This window comes from Phocoena sinus, chromosome 2 (genome assembly GCF_008692025.1).
Source record: "Phocoena sinus isolate mPhoSin1 chromosome 2, mPhoSin1.pri, whole genome shotgun sequence".
Taxonomy (NCBI): domain Eukaryota; kingdom Metazoa; phylum Chordata; class Mammalia; order Artiodactyla; family Phocoenidae; genus Phocoena; species Phocoena sinus.
Window position 1 is genome coordinate 35012755 of NC_045764.1, and position 26422 is coordinate 35039176.

The 26422-nt window shown below is 41.4% G+C and overlaps 1 protein-coding gene across 1 annotated transcript in view; it reads right to left on the bottom strand.

The window, feature by feature from the left end:
* Positions 1-8174: 8174 nt before the first annotated feature.
* The window catches only part of ADAMTSL3 (ADAMTS like 3), a 387063-nt gene continuing 368815 nt past the window's right edge, over positions 8175-26422 (bottom strand). Inside the window, 4 exon segments of the mRNA XM_032622232.1 lie at positions 8175-10233; positions 10990-11221; positions 18624-18724; positions 22017-22221. Coding sequence (XP_032478123.1) covers positions 10171-10233; positions 10990-11221; positions 18624-18724; positions 22017-22221 — 601 coding nt within the window. The 3' untranslated portion in view covers positions 8175-10170.

The following is a 26422-nucleotide window of genomic DNA, read 5'->3' on the forward strand; positions in this document are numbered from 1 at the left end:
GAGGCATTGTGGTGTGACAAGTAAAGGCTCTGTGGGTTGGGAATCAAAGCACCTGAGTTCAAGTTCCAATGAAACCAGTTTCTACTTGTGCCATCCTAGGCAAGTGACTCTTGTCTTTGAGCCTCAGTGTCTTCATTTGTCAAAGAATATCTGCTCTTCCTACCTCTCAAAAGTTTTGCTCTGAACATCAGGTCATGTGATACAACATAACGCATAAAGTAAAAGTGCTAACCAAAGGTCAGGGATTATTACTAAGTTGCTCCATCTCTTTCTGTACCTGTTTCTCTGTTTTCAAATTAGGAGAATTACCTACTCAACACTCACTTTCTGTCCTGTAGCAAGGATTGTAAAATAACGTAATCTGCTTCGAGCTTACAAGTAGTATGATTTCTGAGATGAGACTTGCCCTCTAAAGCTTCACAAGCACCCTAGAAGTTCTTATAGAGAATGGAGAGCTTGGATGGGGCGAATAATGTGGTTCGAATGACAGTACTTCCAAAAAGGAAAAAGCATTTGCGAGAGTAGTTTAAGGAATGACTGACAGCTCTGAAGAAAATTTTCATGGTAACCTCAGGTAATTATGCACCTAATTGCTGCTCCCAGAATCAAGGTGCAGAAGAAGAATCAGGCTTGGTATGGGCACAATTATGTCCTCCTCCTCCTCCAGTGTGAATACAAATGCCAAGAAGGGAAGGAGGGAAGGAATGGTGCCATTAAGTGAAGTAGAAAGAACAGACTGCAATTATAAATGCTGAGACTTTCCTAATGAATTAAAATCTTAGTGGGTGTTTTTTCTTTGATCAATGATGCATTATGGGATAATATGATTTATTTTATCTTTTCGGTCTTTAGTAGCTTTAGAACTGTTTCAAAATATATACTTAACTGAGAACAAGTCCGTCATCATTTGGTTAAAATACTTTTCATTATGTGGAAGTAGTTTGTTTTTATTTACTTTCATATTAATTAGAGAAAATTATGTTGAATTGATATATTAGTCATAGTAATAGAGCATCATTAAATGAATTTTCATGAAATCATTTCTGCAACAAATCTTCTCTGGAAAAGAGATCTTGTTAATAAAGTATTTTCCAGGATAAGCTCTACATAATTCTCACACACACACACACACACACACACAGAGTCACACAGCATTTTAACAGCACTGGAAACTAGTAATATTATTATTTAACTATCTGCCAGATTTAGAGTGAATTTCCACTAAGCCAAACTTGGATAAATCGGATGAAGGAAGCAGGGCATTTGGAGACAAAATTTCCGCCCCCACCCCATCCCATCTCCATCCTGTCTCCCTGCATGTCCTTGTTGTGGAGAATGGGACCACAGAATGAGACAGAAAGGCTTTGTAGTTTATAAACCCTGCAGGGACAACAACGCTATGAGTGCACCCTAATGTAAACTATGGACTTTGGGTGATTATGCTGTGTCAGTGTCAAGTTGCCCATTGTGACACAGGTACCCTCTGGTGCGGGCAATTAATAGTGGCAGGCTGTGCATCTGTGGGGGCAGGAGGTACAGGGTTACTCTCTGACTCTCCATTCAATTTTGTTCTGAACCTAAAACTGCTCTAAAAATCAAAGAATATTAAAAACAAAGACTGCATGGCAGGAAGAAAGGAGGGGAGTGTTCAGCAGTCAGAGGTTGGGAAGCCCGTACCCCAGCCCCTGAATACATCAGATTTACAGACTTCCTTTCATACAAAACTATCTAAGGCCCTCTCTGAGAATTGCTGTGTGAGAGGAGTCTGGTAATATGAAGCGAGGAGGAGACCTCTGAACATTCATCAGAGAAGGGGAAGGTGAACCTTGTCATCATAAGTTAGTAAACTTCAAAAAGGCTGTTTAAAAAGAGTGCTGATAATGTACCTTTCAAAGGGTCACAGTGTCCAATAAAACATGAAGAAACGTCCATTTTGTTAAGGCTTTAGCTTTTCTTCTCTCTCCACTCAGTGGTGTTTTACATGGATGGGCAGATTTTCACCCTATGTCACAGACCTAGGACTTTGACCAGTGTCGCCCCTCCCCATCATCCCCTTCAACAGGGTACACAGTTTGATAGCTGCCAGGGCTATCTTTCCATCACCTCCAATGTCCCCATCAATACTACTTTATTTGTAGCCATTATGGAACTATAATGACAAATGACACAGATTTGGTTGGAGCAACTGGAACACTCATATATCGTTAGTGGGAACAGCCACTTTGGAAAACAGTTTTCTAGTTTCTTATAAACATACACATACCATATGAGCCAGCAAATCCACTCCTCGGTATTTATCAAAGAAGAATGAAAACTTAGTTTTACACAAAAGCCTGTACGTGAATGTTTATAGAATTGTATTCATAATCACCCCACGCTGGAAACAACCCCGAGGTCTTTTAACTGGAAGAATGATACACATCTATAGTATACCCATACGAAGCCAATTCAAGGAACAAACTATTGATTCACCCAATATCACGCATGAATCTTAAATGTCTTTTGGTCAGTGAAAGAAGCCTCAAAGGCCACATAATGTATGATCCCACTTGCATGAAACTCTGGAAAAGGTAAAATTATACGGACAGAAAATAAATAATGCCAGGGGGTGGGGGTGGAGAAATTATTGACTACCAAGAATCAAGGTAAGGGAATTTGGGAGGTGATGGAACCGTTATGTAAGAAACTGCGCTGGTCGACAAACAACTCTGAATTTGTCAAAACTCTTGGAACTGTAAAGCACAGAGGCAATTTGACTGCATGTAAAATTATAAAAACCATGACCCAGGAGGTGGGGAGAAAGCAAGGAGGAATGCAGACTGTGACAAATGAGGATGACTGTACTACAAATGAATCACATAACCACACTGCAGGGGGTGGGAAGGAAGGGGATGACCTAAGTCACTCTGGAAGAGGGTTCTCACTGGACACCATAAGGCAGTAGACAAAAAGAATACTATACAAATACTGTACTCTACTTGGTAATTTCTTTTTTTCCTTTCACAGGGGTATGTGTTAGCAGCTCTGAAACTACATGTATAATAAGGCCAAACGAAGAAAATATATTGCAGATAATGAAAGCCAGGCTTCTCCCCATCAGAGAAAGAAGTTTACAAACAAGAAAAAGGTACAGACTATAATAATGACCCTATGTGCTGGACTAGCATTCAAGGTTTCAGTATGAATGCATAGATAACAGGAAAAAAAGTGTGTGTGTGTGTGTGTGTGTGTGTGTGTGTGTGTGTGTGTGTGTGCGTGTGCGCGCACATTCCAGGATTAGTGTATATGCAATCAACTTTTTAACCCTCCCAATGGCCAAAGCTAGTATGCTTTCCCTTTCTTTTTTTTTTTTTAACATCTTTATTGGGGCATAATTGCTCCACAATGGTGTGTTAGTTTCTGCCTTACAACAAAGCAAATCAGTTATACATATACATATGTTCCCACATCTCTTCCCTCTTGCGTCTCCCTCCCTCCCACCCTCCCTATCCCACCCCTCCAGGCGGTCACAAAGCACCGAGCTGATATCCCTGTGCTATGTGGCTTACTACGTTTGGTAGTGTATATATGTCCATGCCTCTCTCTCGCTTTGTCACAGCTCACCCTTCCCACTCCCCATATCCTCAAGTCTGTTCTCCAGTAGGTCTGTGTCTTTATTCCTGTCTTACCCCAAGGTTCTTCATGACATTTTTTTTTTCTTAAATTCCATATATATGTGTTAGCATACGGTATTTGTCTTTCTCTTTCTGACTTACTTCACTCTGTATGACAGACTCTAGGTCTATCCACCTCATTACAAATAACTCAATTTCGTTTCTTTTTATGGCTGAGTAATATTCCATTGTATATATGTGCCAAATCTTCTTTGTCCATTCATCCGATGATGGGCACTTAGGTTGTTTCCATCTCTGGGCTATTGTAAATAGAGCTGCAATGAACATTTTGGTACATGACTCTTTTTGAATTATGGTTTTCTCAGGGTATATGCCCAATAGTGGGATTGCTGGGTCATATGGTAGTTCTATTTGTAGTTTTTTAAGGAACCTCCATACTGTTCTCCATAGTGGCTGAACCAATTCATATTCCCACCAGCAGTGCAAGAATGTTCCCTTTTCTCCACACCCTCTCCAGCATTTATTGTTTCTGGATTTTTTGATGATGGCCATTCTGACTGGTGTGAGATGATATCTCATTGTAGTTTTGATTTGCATTTCTCTAATGATTAATGATGTTGAGCATTCTTTCATGTGTTTGTTGGCACTCTGTATATCTGCTTTGGAGAAATGTCTATTTAGGTCTTCTGCCCATTTTTGGATTGGGTTGTTTGTTTTTTTGTTATTGAGCTGTGTGAGCTGCTTGTAAATTTTGGAAATTAATCCTTTGTCAGTTGCTTCATTTGCAAATACTTTCTCCCATTCTGAGGGTTGTCTTTTGGTCTTGTTTATGGTTTCCTTTGCTGTGCAAAAGCTTTGAAGTTTCATTAGGTCCCATTTGTTTGTTTTTATTTCCATTTCTCTAGGAGGTGGGTCAAAAAGGATCTTGCTGTGATTTATGTCATAGAGTGTTCTGCCTATGTTTTCCTCTAAGAGTTTGATAGTTTCTGGCCTTACATTTAGGTCTTTAATCCATTTTGAGCTTATTTTTGTGTATGGTGTTAGGGAGTGATCTAATCCCATACTTTTACATGTACCTGTCCAGTTTTCCCAGCACCACTTATTGAAGAGGCTGTCCTTTCTCCACTGTACATTCCTGCCTCCTTTATCAAAGATAAGGTGACCATATGTGCGTGGGTTTATCTCTGGGCTTTCTATCCTGTTCCATTGATCTACCTTTTTGTTTTTGTGCCAGTACCATACTGTCTTGATTACTGTAGCTTTGTAGTATAGTCTGAAGTCAGGGAGCCTGATTCCTCCAGCTCCCGTTTTTCATTCTCAAGATTGCTTTGGTTATTCGGGGTCTTTTGTGTTTCCATACAAATTGTGAAATCTTTTGTTCTAGTTCTGTGAAAAATGCCAGTGGTAGTTTGATAGGGATTGCATTGAATCTATAGATTGCTTTGGGTAGTAGAGTCATTTTCACAATGTTGATTCTTCCAATCCAAGAACATGGTATATCTCTCCATCTATTTGTATCATCTTTAATTTCTTTCATCAGTGTCTTATAATTTTCTGCATACAGGTCTTTTGTCTCCTTAGGTAGGTTTATTCCTAGATATTTTATTCTTTTTGTTGCAATGGTAAATGGGAATGTTTTCTTGATTTCACTTTCAGATTTTTCATCATTAGTGTATAGGAATGCCAGAGATTTCTGTGCATTAATTTTGTATCCTGCTACTTTGCCAAATTCATTGATTAGCTCTAGTAGTTTTCTGGTAGCATCTTTAGGATTCTCTATGTATAGTATCATGTTACCTGCAAACAGTGACAGCTTTACTTCTTCTTTTCCGATTTGGATTCCTTTTATTTCCTTTTCTTCTCTGATTGCTGTGGGTAAAACTTCCAAAACTATGTTGAATAAGAGTGGTGAGAGTGGGCAACCTTGTCTTGTTCTTGATCTTAGTGGATATGCTTTTAGTTTTTCACCATTGAGGACGATGTTGGCTGTGGGCTTGTCATATATGGCCTTTATTATGTTGAGGAAAGTTCCCTCTATGCCTACTTTCTGCAGGGTTTTTATCATAAATGGGTGTTGAATTTTGTCAAAAGTTTTCTCTGCATCTATTGAGATGATCATATGGTTTTTCTCCTTCAATTTGTTAATATGGTTTATCACATTGATATATTTGCGTATATTGAAGAATCCTTGTATTCCTGGAATAAACCCCACTTGATCATGGTGTATCATCCTTTTAATGTGCTGTTGGATTCTGTTTGCTAGTATTTTGTTGAGGATTTTTGCATCTTTGTTCATCAGTGATATTGGCCTGTAGTTTTCTTTCTTTGTGACATCCTTGTCTGGTTTTGGTATTAAGGTGATGGTGGCCTCGTAGAAGGAATTTGGGAGTGTTCCTCCCTCTGCTGTATTTTGGAAGAGTTTGAGAAGGATAGGTGTTAGCTCTTCTCTAAATGTTTGACAGAATTCGCCTATGACGCCATCTGGTCCTGGGCTTTTGTTTGTTGGAAGATTTTTAATCACAGTTTCAATTTCAGTGCTTGTGATTGGTCTGTTCATATTTTCTATTTCTTCCTGATTCAGTCTTGGCAGGTGGTGCATTTCTAAGAATTTGTCCATAGGAAGTATGCTTTGAGCAGCAAAGTAATGATAGTGTTGGATTTCACCCCCTAAATATATATCTATATATAGATATAGATATCTATAACTATAGATATCTAGATATATATGCATCCCCTGGAGTCCATGTGCGTATACATAAAGTGAATAAATGGGGAAGCAGGGACAACTCTTCCCTTCCAGAGGATTCCAATTAGTAAAAGTAGACAGAGTGAAGAAAATAGAAGGTTACAATTAGAACATCTTCGTAATAATTGTAGGCACAATCCACAGTGGACGCTACAATTAAGGGGCAATACTTTAAGCAGCAGCAGAATATCTGCACAGTGTTGATGTATTGTCTCTACAATAAGTATTTATTAATTACAAAGATAAAAATAGCAACTTAATAGACAAGAAACTTGGCAGAAACTACCTGAACCAAGGATCAAGTCACTTGTAATAGGACTTATTGACATATTGTTCCCCCTGATAGTATGCATTAAGAAGGGCAATAATGTATAACCTCACTCTCATCTTGAGAAAACACTAGATAACCCCAGCTCGAGAGACATTCTGTAAAACCTCTAGCCAGTGTCATGGTCAAAAGTGTCAAGGTCATGAAAGACAAGAAGAAATTTGAGGAAGCATCACACATTGGAGGAGGCTAGAGAGGCAAGGCAACAAAACACAATGTGGGATCCTGGATTAGAACTCGGGCAGAATAAAGGACAATAGTGAAAAAATGGTAAAATCCCAAAATGTTGATATGTAAAAGACAGAGTATTTGGGATTTCATCACACTGTACATGAGAGTGGACCCAAGCCTTACATTAGTGTTTAGATTGTAAAATCTGGAGTTTTTCGGTGTCCTTGCATAGTTACTAAAGAGTACAAAATATTTCAAACTGCCAAGAAAATAGAAGGAATTTTTGGAAATAAAGTTGTAACTTTTCCACTGTCCCGATAATGCTGTCCACTCCTTGTAACCTACGTAGGCCTTAGAGAAGGAAGGAAGGGAGGGAGGGAGGGAAGGAAGGGGAAAGAGGGAATGAGTCAAGGAGAGAAGGAAGAAAGGACAGAAGGAAGGAAAGAAAGAAAAGGAAAGAAGGAAGTACACTGTTGAGATATCTGAGGTGTCCCATTGCTTATCTTCTGTGTGGCTCAGCCTCATTAGGTTAACACAGTCTTACAAGTTACTGTAAAATGGCTGATTTTTGTCTTCATCAAGTGACCTTGGAAACTCCAAGGCCTGTAGCAAATGAAGGGGAATTTCAATTCCAGCACCACGAATGTTTTCTAGAAAGACTCACTGCTAATCTTGAAGCACTATACACTTGACCCTTGCACAGTGTGGGAGTCGGGGCGCCACCCTTCCCCGCCATGGAAAATCCACGTATAACGTGTAGTTGGCCCCCCGTATCCGAGGTTCCACATCCACATATTCAACCAACCTTGGATAGTGCAGTATTTACTAGTCATAGAAATCTGTGTATAAGTGGACGCAAGCAGTTCAAACCCATCAACTGTATAAGAGAAGAAAGCTATTAAAAGCAGTTACTCACCAACCGCTGCTAAAAAGTCTCTCTGTGCAGACATCTCAAATCCATCACTAACCTCCTCACAATAGCCAGAAATAAAAGTGTGCTAGTGCCTCCTGCTCCTGCTCTCCCAACTACCACCCACTTCCACACCTGCTTCAGGCTGTCCGCTTGGAACTTCTTGCCACTCTTTCCTGCCCTTGACATTCTTTTAGGTGTGATTGATTCACAGGAAGTAAATGACTGGGATGAGGCACTGAGAGTGAATCTCTGTGTGATCCGCTCTGAATCCTGTAACCCATACCCCAAAGACAGCCCAGGGCACTGAGCCCAGCAGGGTTGCTCCTGGACTCAGAGAGGCAGCCAAGGTGACCATACCCAAGGCCACCAAAACCCGAATGCAAATAAGTCACCTGCCTTTGTAAGGATGCCACTGAATAATCAAAGTACATTTATTTCTGAATTCCTAGTCAGGATTGTGAAAGAGAAATAGTAACTCTTAGGTGATAGAAACAGTAGTAAAATACAGTACACAGGAAGGCCATTTGAATGATAACAAGACAAAAGGTACAACAGCAAATGAAAAATAGCAACTTTAAATACAAAGTGAAGCAGTTTAATAAGAAATTTTGTTAATCAGAAAAATACATGTCCCCTGTCTTTATTACATACTGTACAAAATAAAATATTGCACCTTTAAGTCATATAATAAATATATACAAAGAGTATTGTACAAATGATCTCTCTTTTAATTTAAAAAGCCTTCAACAATCACGTGTGGTTGATGATGAACAGCTCACAGGCTAGTGTGTCCTCGTCACGTTCCCGCACCCATTCCCAACCACCAAACCCTCCACGTACAGTAGTGCTCATCCCAGTGTCAGTGAGGCTGCAGTTAGAACAAGAGACCTGGTGCTCAGGATATGGCATGGCAGAGAGATTCAGCAAGCTTGTCCACAGACAAATCCAAAGCCAGAACGCACTGCTCACTTATGAGTGACCAGGGACTAGGGCCAGCACACCTGCTTCAGTTAACTTTGCTGCCGACAGCCTATAGGCAACATGCGCACAGGCAGCTGGGACCCTGAATAAGAAGTGTGACCACTATATGGGGTTGTGCGCCATCCAAAGCCATAACTGCTAGTATGTAAGGTAAGAGCCCCCTAACCAAATCAGCTTTAGAACTTACAATTAAATACTAGTTCCCAACTCCTTCCGCAGCAACATCTTCTCCAAACTTTACCTCCACCCTGACGCCGTCACTAATGCCAGCATTGGCACGATCCAAACCCAAACCAATTGTGACCTAACCCTAATCCATAAAGCCAACTCTAGCCTTAACAATAAGTGAACCTCCATTTCTCTCACCTAACCCAAGGCTAAAACTAAAATGAACCCTAAACTTAGTCACCAAATCCTAACTCAACTTCTCATCCTAACTGTACCTTCCAGCCTAATGCTAATTCGCTTTGGATTTACTGACAGATCAGTTCAAATTAAAACAGTTATTTACTGTAAACAGCTCTTTTCAGCTATCATGTTTCACAGTTAGATTACTTTCTCATAATTTTTCCAAAATAAAAATCCTTAGGAATACTGTCTTATGCATAAATTCATTCTAACAAGGCTTTGGTTTTTCTGTTTGTGTGCAAGAGAATAGTGCTGAGAAAAATCTCATACACAGCTCTTAAAAGAACGCTTTGAATATACTTCAAAATCAGTAGAAGAGGTTAACTTTCCATCTCCTTTAATTTCCAAGATGCCTCATTTGGTCACAGATCGATTTCCGTAGTTGCAAGAACGGCAGCAATGTTTACTCAGTGTTTTCTCCCCTAAGTTCTCTAAGAGCAAGGAAAAGATGTCATTCCCCCAGGATGTCTGGATCAGTCAGGGTCACAAGCCTGTCCAGAGTGATTGTCTCCTTTTCACAGACTAAACGTAAGGGTCCATAAAAATGCCATTAGAGCCAACATCTTAACAACTATTGGCCAGAGCTTCTAAAATGTAAATACCTTATAAACCTGTTGCAACCCTAAAACTGAGAGAAGTCATCAGTTGCCGTGTTTCTCAAGCCTTCAGGATGTCGTACTCTCTACTAGTCTATAAATAACAGGAAGAGGCAGCTCATGACAATGCACAGATGATCTTGGTGATTTCCTGATTAGAAGGACAGGACGAGGTCCCACGTGCAATGGTGTGCCTGCTGCAGTATTTTTTGTTAGTCCTGGAACGTATCATTTAAAAGAGTTGGAATTAAAAACCGGCCATGGGGAAATGACAGTCCCAAATTTTAACAGTGGTGATTTCTTCTGTCTGATTGTGGAATCTAGAGGGGTTTTTTTTGTAAAGAAATACGTGTCTTTGTGCCAGCTACATAGGGAAGAGAGCTTTTACATTTTGTTTCATCTTCCCAGTGGCATTAGGACCCCCTAAAAGTTTTATCCTCCTTTACACGACTGACAGCACCTTTGTTTGTAGAGGTCTAGCGAACACAAATTAAGATGCTTTACAAACGTACAGTAGTGAGTTGTGTCTGTGCAGCCTCCTGCAGAAAAAAAAAAAAAAATATATATATATATATATATATATATATATATCTATATCCATTTAACACATAGCTCATTAGAGACCTAGTTTAAAAGGAAGTACATGATTTTATGAAAAGCAGAAACTGAGATCACAGGGGGAAGCGAAGAAGCTCGGCTTGGGTTAGGGCCACTGCTTGGCACTGGAGTCAGAAGTGCCCTGGACTCACTTCTTAGCTGGGCCATGTGGCTTCTCGATGCCCTCAGGGGACATCACAGCCCTTCAGGCCACCTGCTCCTCCCAGTGCTGACAGCAGCACTAGCTTCTGGGGTGTCATGAACCCCAGGGAAAACTTACCAAAGCAATGGAACTCTCCCTAGAAAAATATATATGATGACATTTCCCACATAACTTCAGGGCATTTACACACCTGCCCAATCCCATCCAAGGAAGCCTTGTCTGAGGGGCTGAAACTCCAAGGCAGAAAGAGGCTGTGGAGAGGCTCGCAGTGCTTGTTAGAAGGCCACCGACCACCCTACTCAGTCAACTATTTTCTTCTCTAAAGGACACCAAGTTGCACCCACATCAAAGCAGCTAATCTCCTGATGTCCCAAGATACCACATCCGTTCAGAATGGCCCTGTGGACGAGACCCTGACAAGGTTGGCTCCATGCGGTCCAGTTTGCACAAGGCTTCGGGGTGGTTGCAATACCTGAGAGGGGTACGTACTATCACAGGAAGGCCCCAAGCAGTGCCGCCAGGAAGAGGGTTTCTTTCCCGGCTCACAGCGTCTCTCAGCCACCGTCTTGCAGCTCCTCGTGTGGACACAGTCCACCTTCCTAGACTGGAAGCCCTGACCACAGGCTGACGTACAGGGCCTCCAAGGGCCTGCGTGCCAACATGTGTCACAAGCCCGCGACGAGCAGTTCCTCCAAAAGGTGGGTCTGAAATGAGAAAAACAAACAAAAAGGTGGACAATGGGAGAAAGTGGGGTGTCACTTCTTGCTGGGATCAAGCCTTTTACTGTACTGTACTTTCAGTATAGCAAAGGCTTGACAATTACGACCTTATTCAACAGGAAACTCATCTGCATTGTTCCTGGCTGACTAAGCAAGTGGTGGAGGAATCACAGCCTCAATAGAGGCAAGCAAACCACGTGTTTCCGTGAGCCTCCGGCACCACATCAAGGCGCGCACCTCAAAAGACACACTCCTGATGAGCTGGAGCAGATCGATTTAGACAAGGAAGAGAAGAATGACACATTTGTTAACCAACGGTAAGCTCCGTTTATATAAGCACTTGAAATATATTCTGGTATGAGTATGAATTTGTGAGCAATCTTCTCTGCTAAGAGGAGTGCTCTAGTTTACATTTAGGACACACTATAACTCGTAGTGAGAGCTAAAAAAGACCTTTTGGGAAGAGGGATCTCTTTCTAGCCTCCTTACTCTTTAAAACAGAACAGAAAGTTAATGCCCTCTGTTTTGTTGTTGTCAAAAAGGGTCCACTGTACGTGTATATTTATTTGACAACCATGTGCCAGAGAATTTTCCAAATACTTTACATAGATTGACTCCTTTAATCCTCACAACTACCCTACACAGTAGCTACTTAATCTTTTAATTGAAGCATCGTTGATCTACAATATTATATTAGCTTCAGGTGTACAGCATAGCGATTCAATACTTCTATACTTTATACTCCATTTAAAGTTATTATAAGATACTGACTATATTCCATGTGCTGCGCATTACATCCTTGTACCTTATTTATTTTATACCAACTGGTTGATACCTCTCAGTCTCTTAGCCCTGTCATGCCCGTCCTCCATGCCTTCCCCCCCCCGGGTAACCACTAGTTTGTCTCTGTATCTATGAGTCTGTTTCTGTTATAGTCATTCGTTTTATTTTTTAGATTCCACGTATAAGTGACAGCATATGTATGATATTTGTCTTTCTCTGTCTGACTTTCTTCCCTAAGCATATATACACCCCAGGTCTATCCGTGTTGTTGCAAATGGCAAAATCTCATTTTTTATGGCTGAGTAATATTTCACTGTATATGTACCACATCTCCTTTATCCATTCATCTGTTGATGGCTACTTAAGTTGTTTCCATATCTTTCCATATCTATTATAAATAATGCTGCTCTGAAAATTGGGATGCATATATCTTTTTTTTTTTTTTTGCGGTACGTGGGCCTCTCACTGTTGTGGCCTCTCCCGTTGCGGAGCACAGGCTCCGGACGCGCAGGCTCAGCGGCCGTGGCTCACGGGCCCAGCTGCTCCGCGGCATGTGGGATCTTCCCGGACCGGGGCACGAACCCGTGTCCCCTGCATCGGCAGGTGGACTCTCAACCACTGCGCCACCGGGGAAGCCCAATCTTTTTGAATTTGTGTTTTCATTTTCTTCAGGTTTATACCCAGGAGTGGAATTGCTACATCATCTGGTAGTTCTCTTTTTAACTTTTTAAGGAACCTCTATACTGTTTTCCATAGTGGCCGCACTAACTGACATTCCCACTAACAGTGTGCAAGTGTTCCCTTTTCCCATCCTCAGCAGCATTTTTGACAACAGATATTCTGACAGGTGTGAGGTGATATTTCATTCTGGTTTTGATATGCATTTCCCTGCTGATTAGTGATGTTCAGCACCTTTTCATGTGCCTGTTGAATGCCCTCTGATTTTTGAACAGATATTTACCCTGGAGGGTGAGCCACCTTAGTGGACCCACTTTGGGGTATCTGCTCTTGTTCCCTCGGGCAGGGTTCGTGGAACTGATGTACTCGTACCACATGAGAGTGTTTCCCCATCCCCTAAGATGACTGGAAGAGGGCCCTAACCTGAGCGGGTTCAATCACTGTCTTTCTCCCAGGAACTTGGAAGTTGCTGGAACAAGACATATAAACCTGAAGGCTGGAGTAGTGGTGGCCATGCTCTGCCACATGGGCCAGAGAAGTAGAATAAAATGACATTCAGAAAGAACAAAGAATGAAGCAGAAACACACAGAGCTGCAGAGCTGAGAGGAGAAATAACTCTTCATTTCTTGGTTACAGTCCTTCCTGAGGTCTCACAGCATTATCCCTTTGGATCGAGACATTTTTGTGTTCCTATAAAAGGCTCCCTATCAGCGCACATAATCCATAAGGAGTGTTGAAACACCACTGGAAATGTAATAAGGTGGAGAAAATTCTGATCACCTGAACTGCTCTAAGAGACTATTACACATAGTTGGAAGCAATACTTTGATTAGCCAGTAGGGGGAGACTCTATCAAAGGGTTTACTTAATACTGTCCCATCAAACTGTTTATAAGATTTGTAAGAGGAAAAGGGATGAGGGTGTCCTGTTAACTGCAGGGTTTTTGTTTTCTCCAGTGGGTATGAAGCTTAGGGGGCCAAAAGTTGGGTTGCTTTGGACAAGAGGGCAGAGACTGTGAGTACTCTCCAGCCATCCCCTATGCAGAGATCAGCTTTTCTACTGAAAACAGTTGAACAAATATTCCAAGGATACTCAAAGAAGACATTTTAAAAGATACCAAATTGTTCTGAGAATGGTGGTCCTATCTTAATAAGAACTCTTCCACCCTCTTTGTATAACTCATTCCAAGTTGACTTTTGTTGTTTCCAGCCCAAAGGACCTTAACTAATACAGCCTCTTTTTCTGCTTTGTTAGAAGACAGGGCCAGTGGGAAGTCAGAAGAAACTGTTTAGCTTCCTAAATATGAAAGTTGAGGGGGGCGCAAGGAGCTAGAGACCAAGGCAGATGCTGAAACCCAAGAGGCTGGTCATTGAGGACCCAGTAAAAGAATGCAAGATCGGTCCAGCAGAGAGCATCACTTCCTTCCGGGCAGGGATGGGACTGGGGATGGGGATGCCTGAGCTAGGGGGACACAGTCTGGGCACCAACACTGTGCACACAATTGGAACTTGTGTTTTTCTATGCAAAACATGAAAGTAGAAATGGCAGCAGAAATCATAACAGTAACCCTGTTTCTACTAGTCTTTCTTAATTTCTCATTCCTATTCAGTCCAGCTCTGCTCCTACCTCAAATAACCCGTTTCATCATCAGCCAGATGGAACTACTGATTCTGTAGGGCAGTAGATTTCAAGTCTGGCTTACTATCAGAGGTATGTAGGCAGCTTTAAAAAGACATAGATTAGGAAAGAATTAAAAACAAAAGACAAACAAACGAACAAAAGAGATACAGATTGCCAGGTTCCACTCCTCCCCAAGATTCTAATTCATTAAGTCCCAGTTGAGGCCCAAGAATCTTTAAAGAAACTTCCCAGGGAATTCTGACTCATGGCTGAGGTTAGGAATTACCTCTTTGGGGAACAAACTCTCTGGGTCCTCCAGCACGTCCTCAGATCCCTGTGTTGTCTTCTTGCCATAATGTGGGTTAGTTTACCCTGATAATTCTCACTCCCTTTATAACTCTTTTCAGTGGAAGCCACACCTCCCAAACCCTTCCCAGGGCCAATAATAGAGGCTAGCAGATGACCTGCTCACCACTGTTTCTCTACCAGTGGCCACTAACAATGTTACTCCTTGTAACACACCCTCTAATATTTACTGAGGCCGTACTATGGCAACTGGGGGTCTCCAGCCCACCCACTGCATTGTAAAGTGAGATCTAGTACCTCACCTACCTTCAGCGAGCTCACAGGAAGCATGCCCAGTCAGCAGAAGAGGTCTGTGGGGGAAAATGAGGCCAGAAAACTGCAAAAGAGACCCACAGAAGCTCTCTAAAGTAACCTAGTCCTTCTTCCATAAACCACCAGATATTTGGGGAAAATTAACAGCATGAAAGAAAAGTACTAGGACACTAGTACTAAAAGCTGAACAGCCAACCCTGCAGGAAGCAGAAACAATAGAGAAAATGAAAGGCAACTTGACTCTTTTCCCCCTTCAGGTCTAGGAATTTTTCTTCTATTACTTCTTTTATGTCTACCCTTTCAGTTCATTTCCATATCTCTTTCTCTAAAACCCCACTTAATCAGATATCCTCGTGATAGATCCTTCCATGCCTTTTATCCTTTCTATTCTATTTTTTGCTTCTTGTTTTGGTTGGAAAGTTCATGGCGTATCCGAGGGACTGAAAGAAGGACAGTGGCTGGAAGAGTGAGACAGACTGAGGTCTCAAATGAGGGTGTGCAGGGAAGTAGGACTTGACCGTGCAATATTTTATAGGGCACACTGTGGATTTTAGTCAACCTTTTCCCTAAGAGCAAGTGAAGCCTCTAAAGTGATGTTAATCTAGCAGGAAGACGGGGTGTGGTGGTGGTATGATCAGATTTGCATTTTGGAAAAGATTACTCTGGCTGCAGTAGGGAGACTGGGTTGGAAAGGAGCATGGATGGATGGAGGGAGACCAGTTGGACGGCTTGGCCAGGGGTGATGGTGGTAAAGATGGAAAAAGGTGGATGGGTTGGAGAAAAAATACAAAGAGCCAAAAGTCATGTAAAAAGTAACCAGAAAAGTACAAATTACAATAAGATATTTCATCCATCAGATTGGCAAAATTTTTAAAATACTGAAAAACCTATATAAAGTTGACGAAAAGGGGGACTCTCAAATACTGTTGGTGTAGACATTTTGATGGTTATTTAGTAGTGTCCAAATGAGCATGTCTGTCAATTCAAGTCCATATCTAAAATTTATCCCATAAGAATATTACCCTTTGTGCATAAAGATGTTCCGGATGTTTACCGCAGCATTTGTTTGTAATAGCAAAAAAACTGGAAACAATCAAATGTCCATTAGCAATGGAGTGATGTAACATTAAGTACAACAATTCAAAAGAATAAAGTGACTCATGTACTTGGATGGGAAATAGCTCTATAATGTATTGATAAGCAGAAAAAACAAGTTTCAGAAAAATATATCCAGTATGTTATAAAGAAAGCTCAAACCACGTAGGTGTTTGTAATAGAAATATATCTTTGAGCGTGCAAAGTAAAACATCTGGGATGATACCTATCAATCTGTGTGTGGTCTCCATCTTCCGAACAAAATTGGAAACTGGGTTTTCTGTTGAGAATAAGGGCAGCTGTTCCAGACATTTTCCATTCGAGGAGAATGGTTCTGGCTGGAATTGTTTTGGGAATAGGAAATGCAGCTGACCCTACATTGCCAAACCTTACTGAAGGCTCAAAATAGAAACAGAGCCAGTTGTCAAGGTCATCTCATTTTCTCCAGCAAGACTCAGGATGTGGAGGAGGAAGGAAGAGCCATAGAGTGAGCATCCTCTATGACCAAGGCTGCTTAAGTGCTTCACACTAAACCAATTAATCAAAGCTTCCCCCAAACAAGATAACCTACAGACTAGGAGAAAATATTTGCAAATGATGCGACCGACAAGGGCTTGATTTCCAAGATAAAGTGAGAGCTCACACAACTCAACAACAAGAAAAAAAACAGAAAACCCTATCCAAAAATGGGCAGAAGACCTAAACAGACGTTTGTCCAAAGAAGAAATACAGATAGCCAATAGGCACATGAAAAGATGCTCAACATCGCTAATTATTAGAGAAATGCAAATCAAAACTATAATGAGGTACCACCTCACACCAGTCAGGATGGCCATCATTAAAACATCTACAAATAACAAATGCTGGAGAGGGTGCAGAGAAAAGGGAACCCTCTTACCCTGTTTGTGGGAATGTAAGGTGGTGCAGCCATTGTGGAAGACAGTACGGAGGTTCCTCAGAAAACTAAAAATAGAATTATCATGTGATCCACCAATCCTACTCCCAGGCATATATGCGGAGAAAACTATAATTCAAAAAGATACATGCACCCAATAGCCAAGACATGGAAACAACCTAAGTGTCCACTGACAGATGAATGGATAAAGAAGATGTGGTACCTGTATACAATGGAATACTACACAGCCATAAAAAGAATGAAATCATGCCATTTGCAGCAACATGGATGCAACAAGAGATTATCATACTAAGTGAAGTAAGTCAGAAAGAGAAAGACAAATACCATACGATATCACTTATGTGTGGAATCTAAAATATGACACAGGGTTTCCCTGGTGGCGCAGTGGTTGAGAGTCCGCCTGCCGACGCAGGGGACACGGGTTCGTGCCCTGGTCCAGGAAGATCCCACATGCTGCGGAGTGGCTGGGCCCGTGAGCCATGGCTGCTGAGCCTGCGTGTCCGGAGCCTGTGCTCCGCAACCGGAGAGGCCACAACAGTGAGAGGCCCGTGTACTGCCAAAAAATAAAATAAAATAAAGTAAAATAAAATACGACACAAATGAACCTGTCTTTCAAACAGAAACAGAATCACGGACATAAGAGAATAGACTGGTGGTTGCCAAGGGGGAGGAGGTTGAGGGAGGGATGGAGTGGAAGGCTGGTATGAGCAGATGTAAGTTTTTATATATAATGGATAGACAGTAAGGTCCTACTGTATAGCACAGAGAACTATATTCAATATTCTATGATAAGCCATAATGGAAAAGACTATTTAAAAAAAAGAATGTCTATATGTCTATAACTGAATCACTTTGCTGTACAGCAGAAATTAACACAACATTGTAAATCAACTCTACTTCAATTAAAAAAAAAACCTAGCAAAATTTCACACCGACAGTAATACCCCATTGTGCAGACTAGGAGGTTAGGTAGTCCAAGGTTACACAAGAAGAGAGTGGTAGAACTCCAAATTTCCCCATTAGTGTGCCCTCTTGGCTTTCTCCTCACTTTCTTTGGCTGGAGCACGCTCCTCTGGGGTGGTGGAGTCGCCAGACGGAAGGGGTCTGGGTGACCTCTGAGTTCTTCTACCCCTAAATCATCTATCAGCTCAGACTTTTATAAAAGAGGGAAGCATTTTTTTCTTGTGTAAGCCCCTTAACAAGATAAAAGTTAATTTTATTCTCTGCTAAAGTAAATTTTATTCTCTGCTAATAATGTTGGACGTTATTCTGTGCCAACGTCCTAATCAAACAGTTTCTAAACAAAGGAATAATGTAGTTCATAGAAAACACTAGGTTACAGATTTAATCTGTAAGCCTAAATGAAATATTAGGCTTCATCAACTTTGTATATAGAGGGGAAAATACCTGTCTATTCTCAATGCTACTTTTTCCTTTCTCTTTGGGGTGTCTCTATATGTTGAACATCCAAATAATGTGTGATGATAAATAGTACATGTTAATGAGTATTTTGGTATAATACATACTATTGAGGATGGCACCATGAGAAATCATAATTTAGTAGGAACTGTCCATTATGAGAGGTGGTATAGAGGACAGATGATGCCACTTTCAGGCGGTCATAGTCACTACTGAGGTGGCAGAGGTTGTGTGCTGCCCTAGGGCGGGGCCGGTACCTCCTGTCATCACAGCCGGACTCAGAACGGTTGGGGTGTTGACAAATTATATGCTGCTGCTGCTGCATGCTCACAGCGCGACCCAGGCAACGTCCAGGACACTGGAACAAAAGCACAATGCAGTATAAACAACACTGGGAGCTCACGCATGCTGGGGTTCCAAAACCATGTGCTGCGGCGGCATTGCTAAGGACTAGCTACAGGGGATCAGCTGTACCCGAGGGAAGTTCGGGAGGATGTAAGCCCAGCTCTAAGGACCAGACAGCCCTCCTTCAGAGCCAGAAGTTTCCTTTCCTCCTCTTCTCCCCCAGAAACTTAGACCACCTCTGGGCAGAAGGGGAAAGGACAGGGCCAATCTGTAATTGACCAGGCTTAGGTTCAGAAATGACTATGCTTAAAACCATAAGCCATGGGCAAGTTTGGGTTTTCCTGCTTAGAGCAAAAATGAAGGCTATGTGTTGAGGTGAGTTCAATTACAGAAAAAAATATTTTGACATGCAGTTCTTAAATTTTTCTGTACTCATAACACCTATTAATTTTTCTTGTAATTTGTTTTATGCTTGAAAAGGTCTTTCCCATCCTGATAGTTCTAGTCCAGTTTAATTACTTTTACACTGAGCACTTTAATCAAGTCAGAATTTATTCTGATGTATGCCGTGAGTTTGGGCTCTCATTTTACTTGTTTTTCTTACATTAGTTGACCAATTTCCCTCATACAATCTTTTTTTTTCCTAACAACAATATTGTGATATAATTCACATACTGTACAAGTCACTGTTTAATGTATACAATTTAATGGTTTTTAGAGTTGTGCAACCGTCACCACAATCAATTTCAAGACATTATCACCATCCCCAAAAGAAACCCTTTAGCATCTACTCCCAATTCCTCCCATGGCCTCTCCCCCTCAGGCCTAGACAGCTGTTCAGCTACATTTTTCTCGAGAGATTTACCTATTGTAGACACTTCATATAAATAGAATCATACAATATGTGGTCTTTTGTGTCTGCCTTCCCTCCCTGACCATAATGTCTTTAAGGTTCATCACCTTGTAATACATATTAGTAGTTTATTCTTTTTAATGGCCAGATGATATTCCATTGTACAAATACACCACATCTATCTGTCAGTTATTTCCAATTTTTGGAGTTTTATTATGGGTTTCACTTGAGTTATTCCCACTCTTTGGTTCTTATAAATAATGCTGCTATGAACATTCACGTACAGGTTTTTCTGTGAACCTGTTTTCATTTCTCTTCGGTACATACCTAGGAGTAGAATTACTGGGTCATATGGTAACCCATACATTTAACCTTTTGAAGAACTGTCAGACTGTTTTCCAAAGTGGCTAGACCATTTTTCATTCCCGCTTGCAAAGTATTAAGGTTCCAATTTCTCCATGTCCTCATCAACACTTACTACTGTCTCTCTTTCTGATTAGCATTTCCGTAATGAATAATGATGCTAAGTTTCTTTTCCTGTTCTTATTGGCCGTTTGTAAGTCTTCATTGGAGAAATGTCTATTCAGATTCTTTTCAATATTTTAATTAGTTTATTTGTGTTATTATTGAGTTTGAGTGTTCTTTATATATTTTAGAAACAAGTTCCCTTTCATATATATGATTTTAAAATACTTTCTCCCACTCTGTGGGCTGTCCACTTTCTTGATCATGTCCTTCGTAGCAAAACAAGTTTTTAATTTTGATGTGGTCCAGTTTATTTTTGTTGTTGCTGTGGCTTATGTTTTGGTGTCATATCTAAGAAACCATCTCCTAATCCAAAGCATGAAGATTTATAGCTAAATTTTCTTCCAGGAGCTTTATTGTTTTAGCTCTTGAGTTTAGGTCTCTGATAAATTTTGACTTAATTTTTTGTATATGTTGTAGGCTAGGAATCCAAGTTCTTTCTTTTGTATGTGGCTATTCAGTTGTCCTGCACCATTTGTTGAGGAGATTATTCTTTCCCCATTGAATGGTCTTGTCACCTTTGCAGAAAATCAGTTGACATAGATACATGGATTTATCTCCAGACTTTCAACTCTCTTTCATCAATCTATGTGTCTATGCTACGCGAGGACCACACTCTCATGATTATTACAGCTTTGTAGTAAGTTTTGAAACTGAGAAGTCTGAGCCCTCCAACTTTGTTCTTTTTCTAGATTGTTCTGGCTATTCTGGGCTATTTATATTTCCATATGAATTTTAGGATCAGCTTGTCAATTTCTGCAAAGAAGCTGGGATTTTGAAAGGGGTTGTGTTGAATCTGTAGATCAGCTTGTGGAGTGCTGTCATCTGAATAACATTAAGTCTTTTGATCCATAAATATAGGATGTCTTTTCATTTATTTAGATCTTCTTTAATGTCTGGAAAAAAAAACTTTCTGTAGTCTTATACTATTTATTGTTTTTGAACTATTCTTCCCTCTATGATGAGCTGGAACTTGATATTAAAACACCTTTGTTGCAAGCTTCCCAGCAAGAGGCATCATAATAAAGTGAGCCCATCTGAACCCCCTCAATCCCCACCTGGGTGAAACTTCAGAGACTGGACTGTCATTCCTGGGGCACGTCTCCCCTCCCCCACTCTTCTGTCTTCCGTGTTGGTGGGGGAGGGGGATAGTTCTTGTTCGAAGAAATCCTTGGTTCTTCCAATTCTAGTTAATAAACTTGATGCTCCAGAAAGATGTATCACACTCTGCTTTGCATCATCCCTGCACAGAACTGGGGCTGTGCATTTTCCAGTTAGACAAGTGTGTAGCCATGTAGTGCTTGGAGTTAATCAGAACAACTAAAGGGGAAAATGACCTAAGAGAATTAGCACAGTGACTCCCAGCAGCAACAACTGCTGCACTGCAGGGCAGAAACGCAGGAAGTGTGAAGTACCTTCCTGCACTAACATTACCGAACATTTTCAGAAGGGCCGAGGGGAACTTTTGGTCCCTGGAGCCTGTGTTAATTACAACAGAGAGGCCCATGAAAGGATAAGAAGGTCCCGTGAACCAGCCTGTGCGCGGTGTGGTAAGGTCCCTGTGCAGCTGAGTTTCGACTGTCACGCAGCAGTTGGGCTCTCCTCTTCCCCCGTGCGGAGGGGCCCTGATGCATGGGTTTATTTTATTTTTTTTGATGTACACCATTTTAAAAGTCTTTATTGAATTTGTTACAATATTCCTTCTGTTTTATGTTTTGGTTCTTTGGCCGCGAAGCACGTGGGATCTTGGTCCCCGACGAGGGATCCAACCCGCACCCCCTGCACTGGAAGGCAAAATCTTAACCACTGGACCACCAGGGAAGTCTCTTTTTTAATTTTATTTTTTTGATGCATGGGTTTCACCACAGGAAGTGTATGATTATAGTAGATGATCATACTTTCAAAACACTAGATTTGTCAGCATTACCTGGTTCCCTGGTTCAATAAGCCCTGGAACACACGGGTGACTGGAGCAGGGGCTTCTTCCCAGAGGCCTCTCTCTGGGGGCACATGCTCTCGGAGGCATCACCTGTACAGTTCCATTGGCTCTTGTCCGCTTACAGGTCACTTGCCGACTGCGGAATCCTTCACCGCAAGACACAGAGCACTCTGACCACGTGCCCGTGAACCACCTAAGAACAAAAACTACAGGAGCTTAGTAAGGACTGGTAGGACAGATCCAACAGGGAGTGCCTTCCAAAGGAAAAATTGATCCTAAGATGATGACTGTTTCAGGGCCCTCACACGTCTCTCTGGGAATGGGCAGCAGCACAGATAACTCCCAGCCATATGCTCAGATTTTCTTTTACTCAGAGAAGCAACAGAATCACCACGTAGAGACAACCAACATAGGGGTGGGAGAGAGCCGTCTTCAAGTAGGTAAGGAGCCATGACTTGTGTGGCTTCATAGAGTACAGCTAGGGCAAAATTAGGTGGAAACTTCAAAAAGGTGGATTTCAACTCACTGAAAGCAAAGGGAATATTACTAAATATTACTAAATCAGCTATGTGCTCTTTGTGCTCTGAGACATTCGCATGTTTTCTAATGTAATTGTCATCTTGTTCCCATTCTTGCAATGAAGACAGCGATGTCCACAGGGTTAAATAGCTACGGTCCCATAACTAACATGCCAAGAAAGCTGGGACTGCTTCTAGATTTATCTGACCCTAAAGTTCATATTGATTATAGAAGACTGAACTTGGAAGTGGACACCTTGGAGATATTGGGTGCTCTGTCACTCAAGATGTTCGAGCTGCCACCAGGATACTGAAGAGTAGGGGTTCCTAACCTGAGCCCCATTGTTCTGCAAGGGAACCATGGACTTGGATGGGAAAAGGATTACATCTTCATTGCCACTAAGCTCTAACGGCAATTGAGTATTGCCTTCAATTGTAAAAATGTAGGCAACAACATCTAGTAGTAATAGCAATACCTGTGATTTTGTTAGCAATAGAAGTCATAGCTGCTTTCACATGACATGAGAATTGTGGCAGGCATCCAAAACAGCAATTATATTCATCACCATTTCAAAATCAATTGTACTAGTAGATCCTATTATTTAGTGTGTTAATAGAGAAGCAAATTTCCTATTACATCACACATTTAAAACTACTTCAGTAACTATATTTCAATATAATTAATTGGATTCCTCTGTAGTCAAGTATATTTTATTTCTATAGATTTAAAACCCTTGATTGAGAAGGGAGCCATAGGCTTCTCTAGACTACGGAGGGATCCGTGGCACTGAAATGTGAAGGACCCCTGATGTAGAGGGATCTAGGGTTAGATGATCTCTACTGTTTCTTCTAGGTATGAAAGTGTTTGACTCTTTTTTCTAGGAGTGGCTAAAGGCTTGAGAGTACTTAATAAATAAGGATAAATTTCCCAATGTGAATTCTCATTGTGAGAATCAACAATTGATATAAACCAGTTTTCTTGGATCAAATTCCTCCTAGTTATTCTAGCATCAGTTTGCTGCTTCCTGAGGGACAGATGACTCTTGCACAAGCTCTTCCTTTGAAGGATAGGAAGAGCTCATGCAAGAGTCAAGGTGCCTACGGCACTGCAAGAGAGGTCAAGGTGCCCACGGTATCCACGGCTCTTCTAATAACGTGTTCCGAGGCATCTCTTTTGTTTCACGGTGTGACCATGCCTCCCACTTCTCCTCCAAGGCACAGATCATGGATCCGGGGTGGGCATTTGCACAGAGCAGTGAGCTGTACAACATTATGTACACCTCCGATTCCTCCTCAGTAAAATGAGGTTGATTAATAGTGTCTGCCTCACAGGTTTGTGCTCAGTAAGTATCACTACTGTTTGGTTTTTGTCTTGGTTTTTTTTTTGTTTGTTTTTACTGTGAATTTTGTCATTGTGAACTAAAATATTGCCTGTCATGTCAGTAAACAAAGGATGTTGCAGCCATCAAGCCATCACATTACAGCTGCCCTGACGGTGCACCACCCCGAGGAGACTCAGGATGAGAAAGCACAGGACACTGGCCCCAGATAGTGGAGGTGCACATCAAAGGAATGATTTCGGTAAGCCCAGACTCTTGCATCTTCCCATACAGACAAAGGCGCTAAATTCCTTAACTTGAGATAGCTGGTTTTCTTTAATTAAGAGTAATCTTTTGATATTCCAACTACCTGGTCTTTTGTTGCAAAAACTCCTATATATCTTGGTTCCCCACTCCCCGCCTTGCCACTTCAGAACAGTTTCTCAGCATTATCTGCGATGCTATGTCCCAAGCTTGAAGTCCTCAGAATGTCCGTCGAATAAAACATACCTCTCAACTTTTAGGTTGTGCATTATTTTCAGTCGATGGCATCATTGGTCAGTTATCTGCTAGGGACTATGCTATTCAATCATTCATTCATTTTTTTAACAAATATTTTTAGAGAGTGTACAATGGGGTGATTACTGTGCTGAGTGCTGGGGATAACTTGTTAAACACACCAGCTGTGGATTTGGGTCTCATAGAACCGATGGTCCAGTATGTGAGCAAGACAGGCAGATTGTGGTAAGAGCTGTGCAGAAGAATGACATGGAAATAGAAAAACATATAGCACAGGGGTCTGGGTTAGTTTGGGGACTAGAAGGTTTTCCTGAAAATAGATGAATAAGAATAACTAAGTGAAAAGAGAGTAAGCAGTATGTGCAAAGGCCCTGAGTCAGGAGACAGAACGGTATATCGAAGGGACGAAAAAGACTATTGTGGATGGAGATCCAATAACCAGGCTGGGAGACACAGCAATGAGGCAGAAAGGCAGCCTGAGACCCAAGCACGCAGGGACTTTTATTCTTTCACTCACCTATTCGGTCAGGCAGCAAATAGGTACTGGGCACTTACTATGTGCAAGGCATTATTTTAGACATTGGGGGACAAAATGAACAAGATAGACACAGTCCCTATGCCAGGAACTTTGACCTTTGTCCTAAGAACAATGGGAAGGCATGGAAGGTTGTTTATTTTTTTAAACATCTTTATTGGAGTATAACTGTTTTACAATGCTGTGTCAGTTTCTGCTTTATAACAAAGTGAATCAGCTATACGTATACATATATCCCCGTATCTCCTCCCTCTTGTGTCTCTCTCCCACCCTCCCTATCCCACCCCTCTAGGTGGTCACAAAGCACCGAGCTGATCTCCCTGTGCTATGCAGCTGCTTCCCACTAGATACCTGTTTTACATTTGGTAGTGTATATATGTTCATGCCACTCTCTCAGTTCGTCCCAGCTTACCCTTCCCCCTCCTCGTGTCCTCAAGTCCATTCTCTAAGTCTGCGTCTTTATTCCTATCCTGCCCGTAGTTTCTTCAGATCCATTTTTTTTGTTTTTTGTTTAGATTCCATATATATGTGTTAGCATACAGTATTTGTTTTTCTCTTTCTGACTTACTTCACTCTGTATGACAGACTCTAGGTCCATCCACTTCACTACAAATAACTCAATTTCGTTTCTTTTTATGGCTGAGTAATATTCCATTGTATATAGGTGCCACATCTTCTGTATCCATTCATCTGTTGGTGGACACTTAGGTTGCTTCCATGTCCTGGCTATTGTAAACAGAGCTTCAATGAACATTGTGGTACAGGTCTCTTTTTGAACTATGGTTTTCTCAGGGTATATGCCCTATAGTGGGATTGCTGGGTCATATGGTAGTTCTATTGTTAGTTTTTTAAAGAACCTCCATACTGTTCTCCATAGTGGCTGTATCAATTTGCATTCTCACCAACAGTGCAAGAGGGTTCCCTTTTCAAGTGAGGAGCATCATGATGAGTTTGTGTTTAGGGTTTTTTTTTAAGGTTTTTTTCTGATGTGAACCGTTTTCAAAGTCTTTATTGAATCTGTTACAATATTGCTTCAGTTTTATGTTTTGGTTTTTTGAACTTGAGGCATGTAGGACCTTAGCTCCCCGACCAGGGATCGAACCCACACCCCCTGCACTGGAAGGCAAAGTCTTAACCACTGGACTGCCAGGGAAGTCCCATGGGTTTGTGTTTTCAAAGATGGTTCTTCTTATAGAGTGGACAAGGCACTCTAGAAAGGAGACAAAACTCAGGAGGCTCCTGGAGTGGTCCTAGTGAGGAATGATGATGGCTTGGACTCCACTGGTAACAGTGGGAATTGACAAGAACAGATGGAAGTGAGAGGAAAGTGGGAGTTCAGGATGTTGCCAATGTGATCTGGAACACTGGGGACGGATCAGATTCGGTGGAGATCATGAGTTTGACTTTGGACATTTTTAAAACCATTGATTTGTGTTGTCTGTGACACAGAAAGGTTAGTAATGGTTTTACCCCTGGGGGTAGAGTCTACGGAACTGTGCTTTT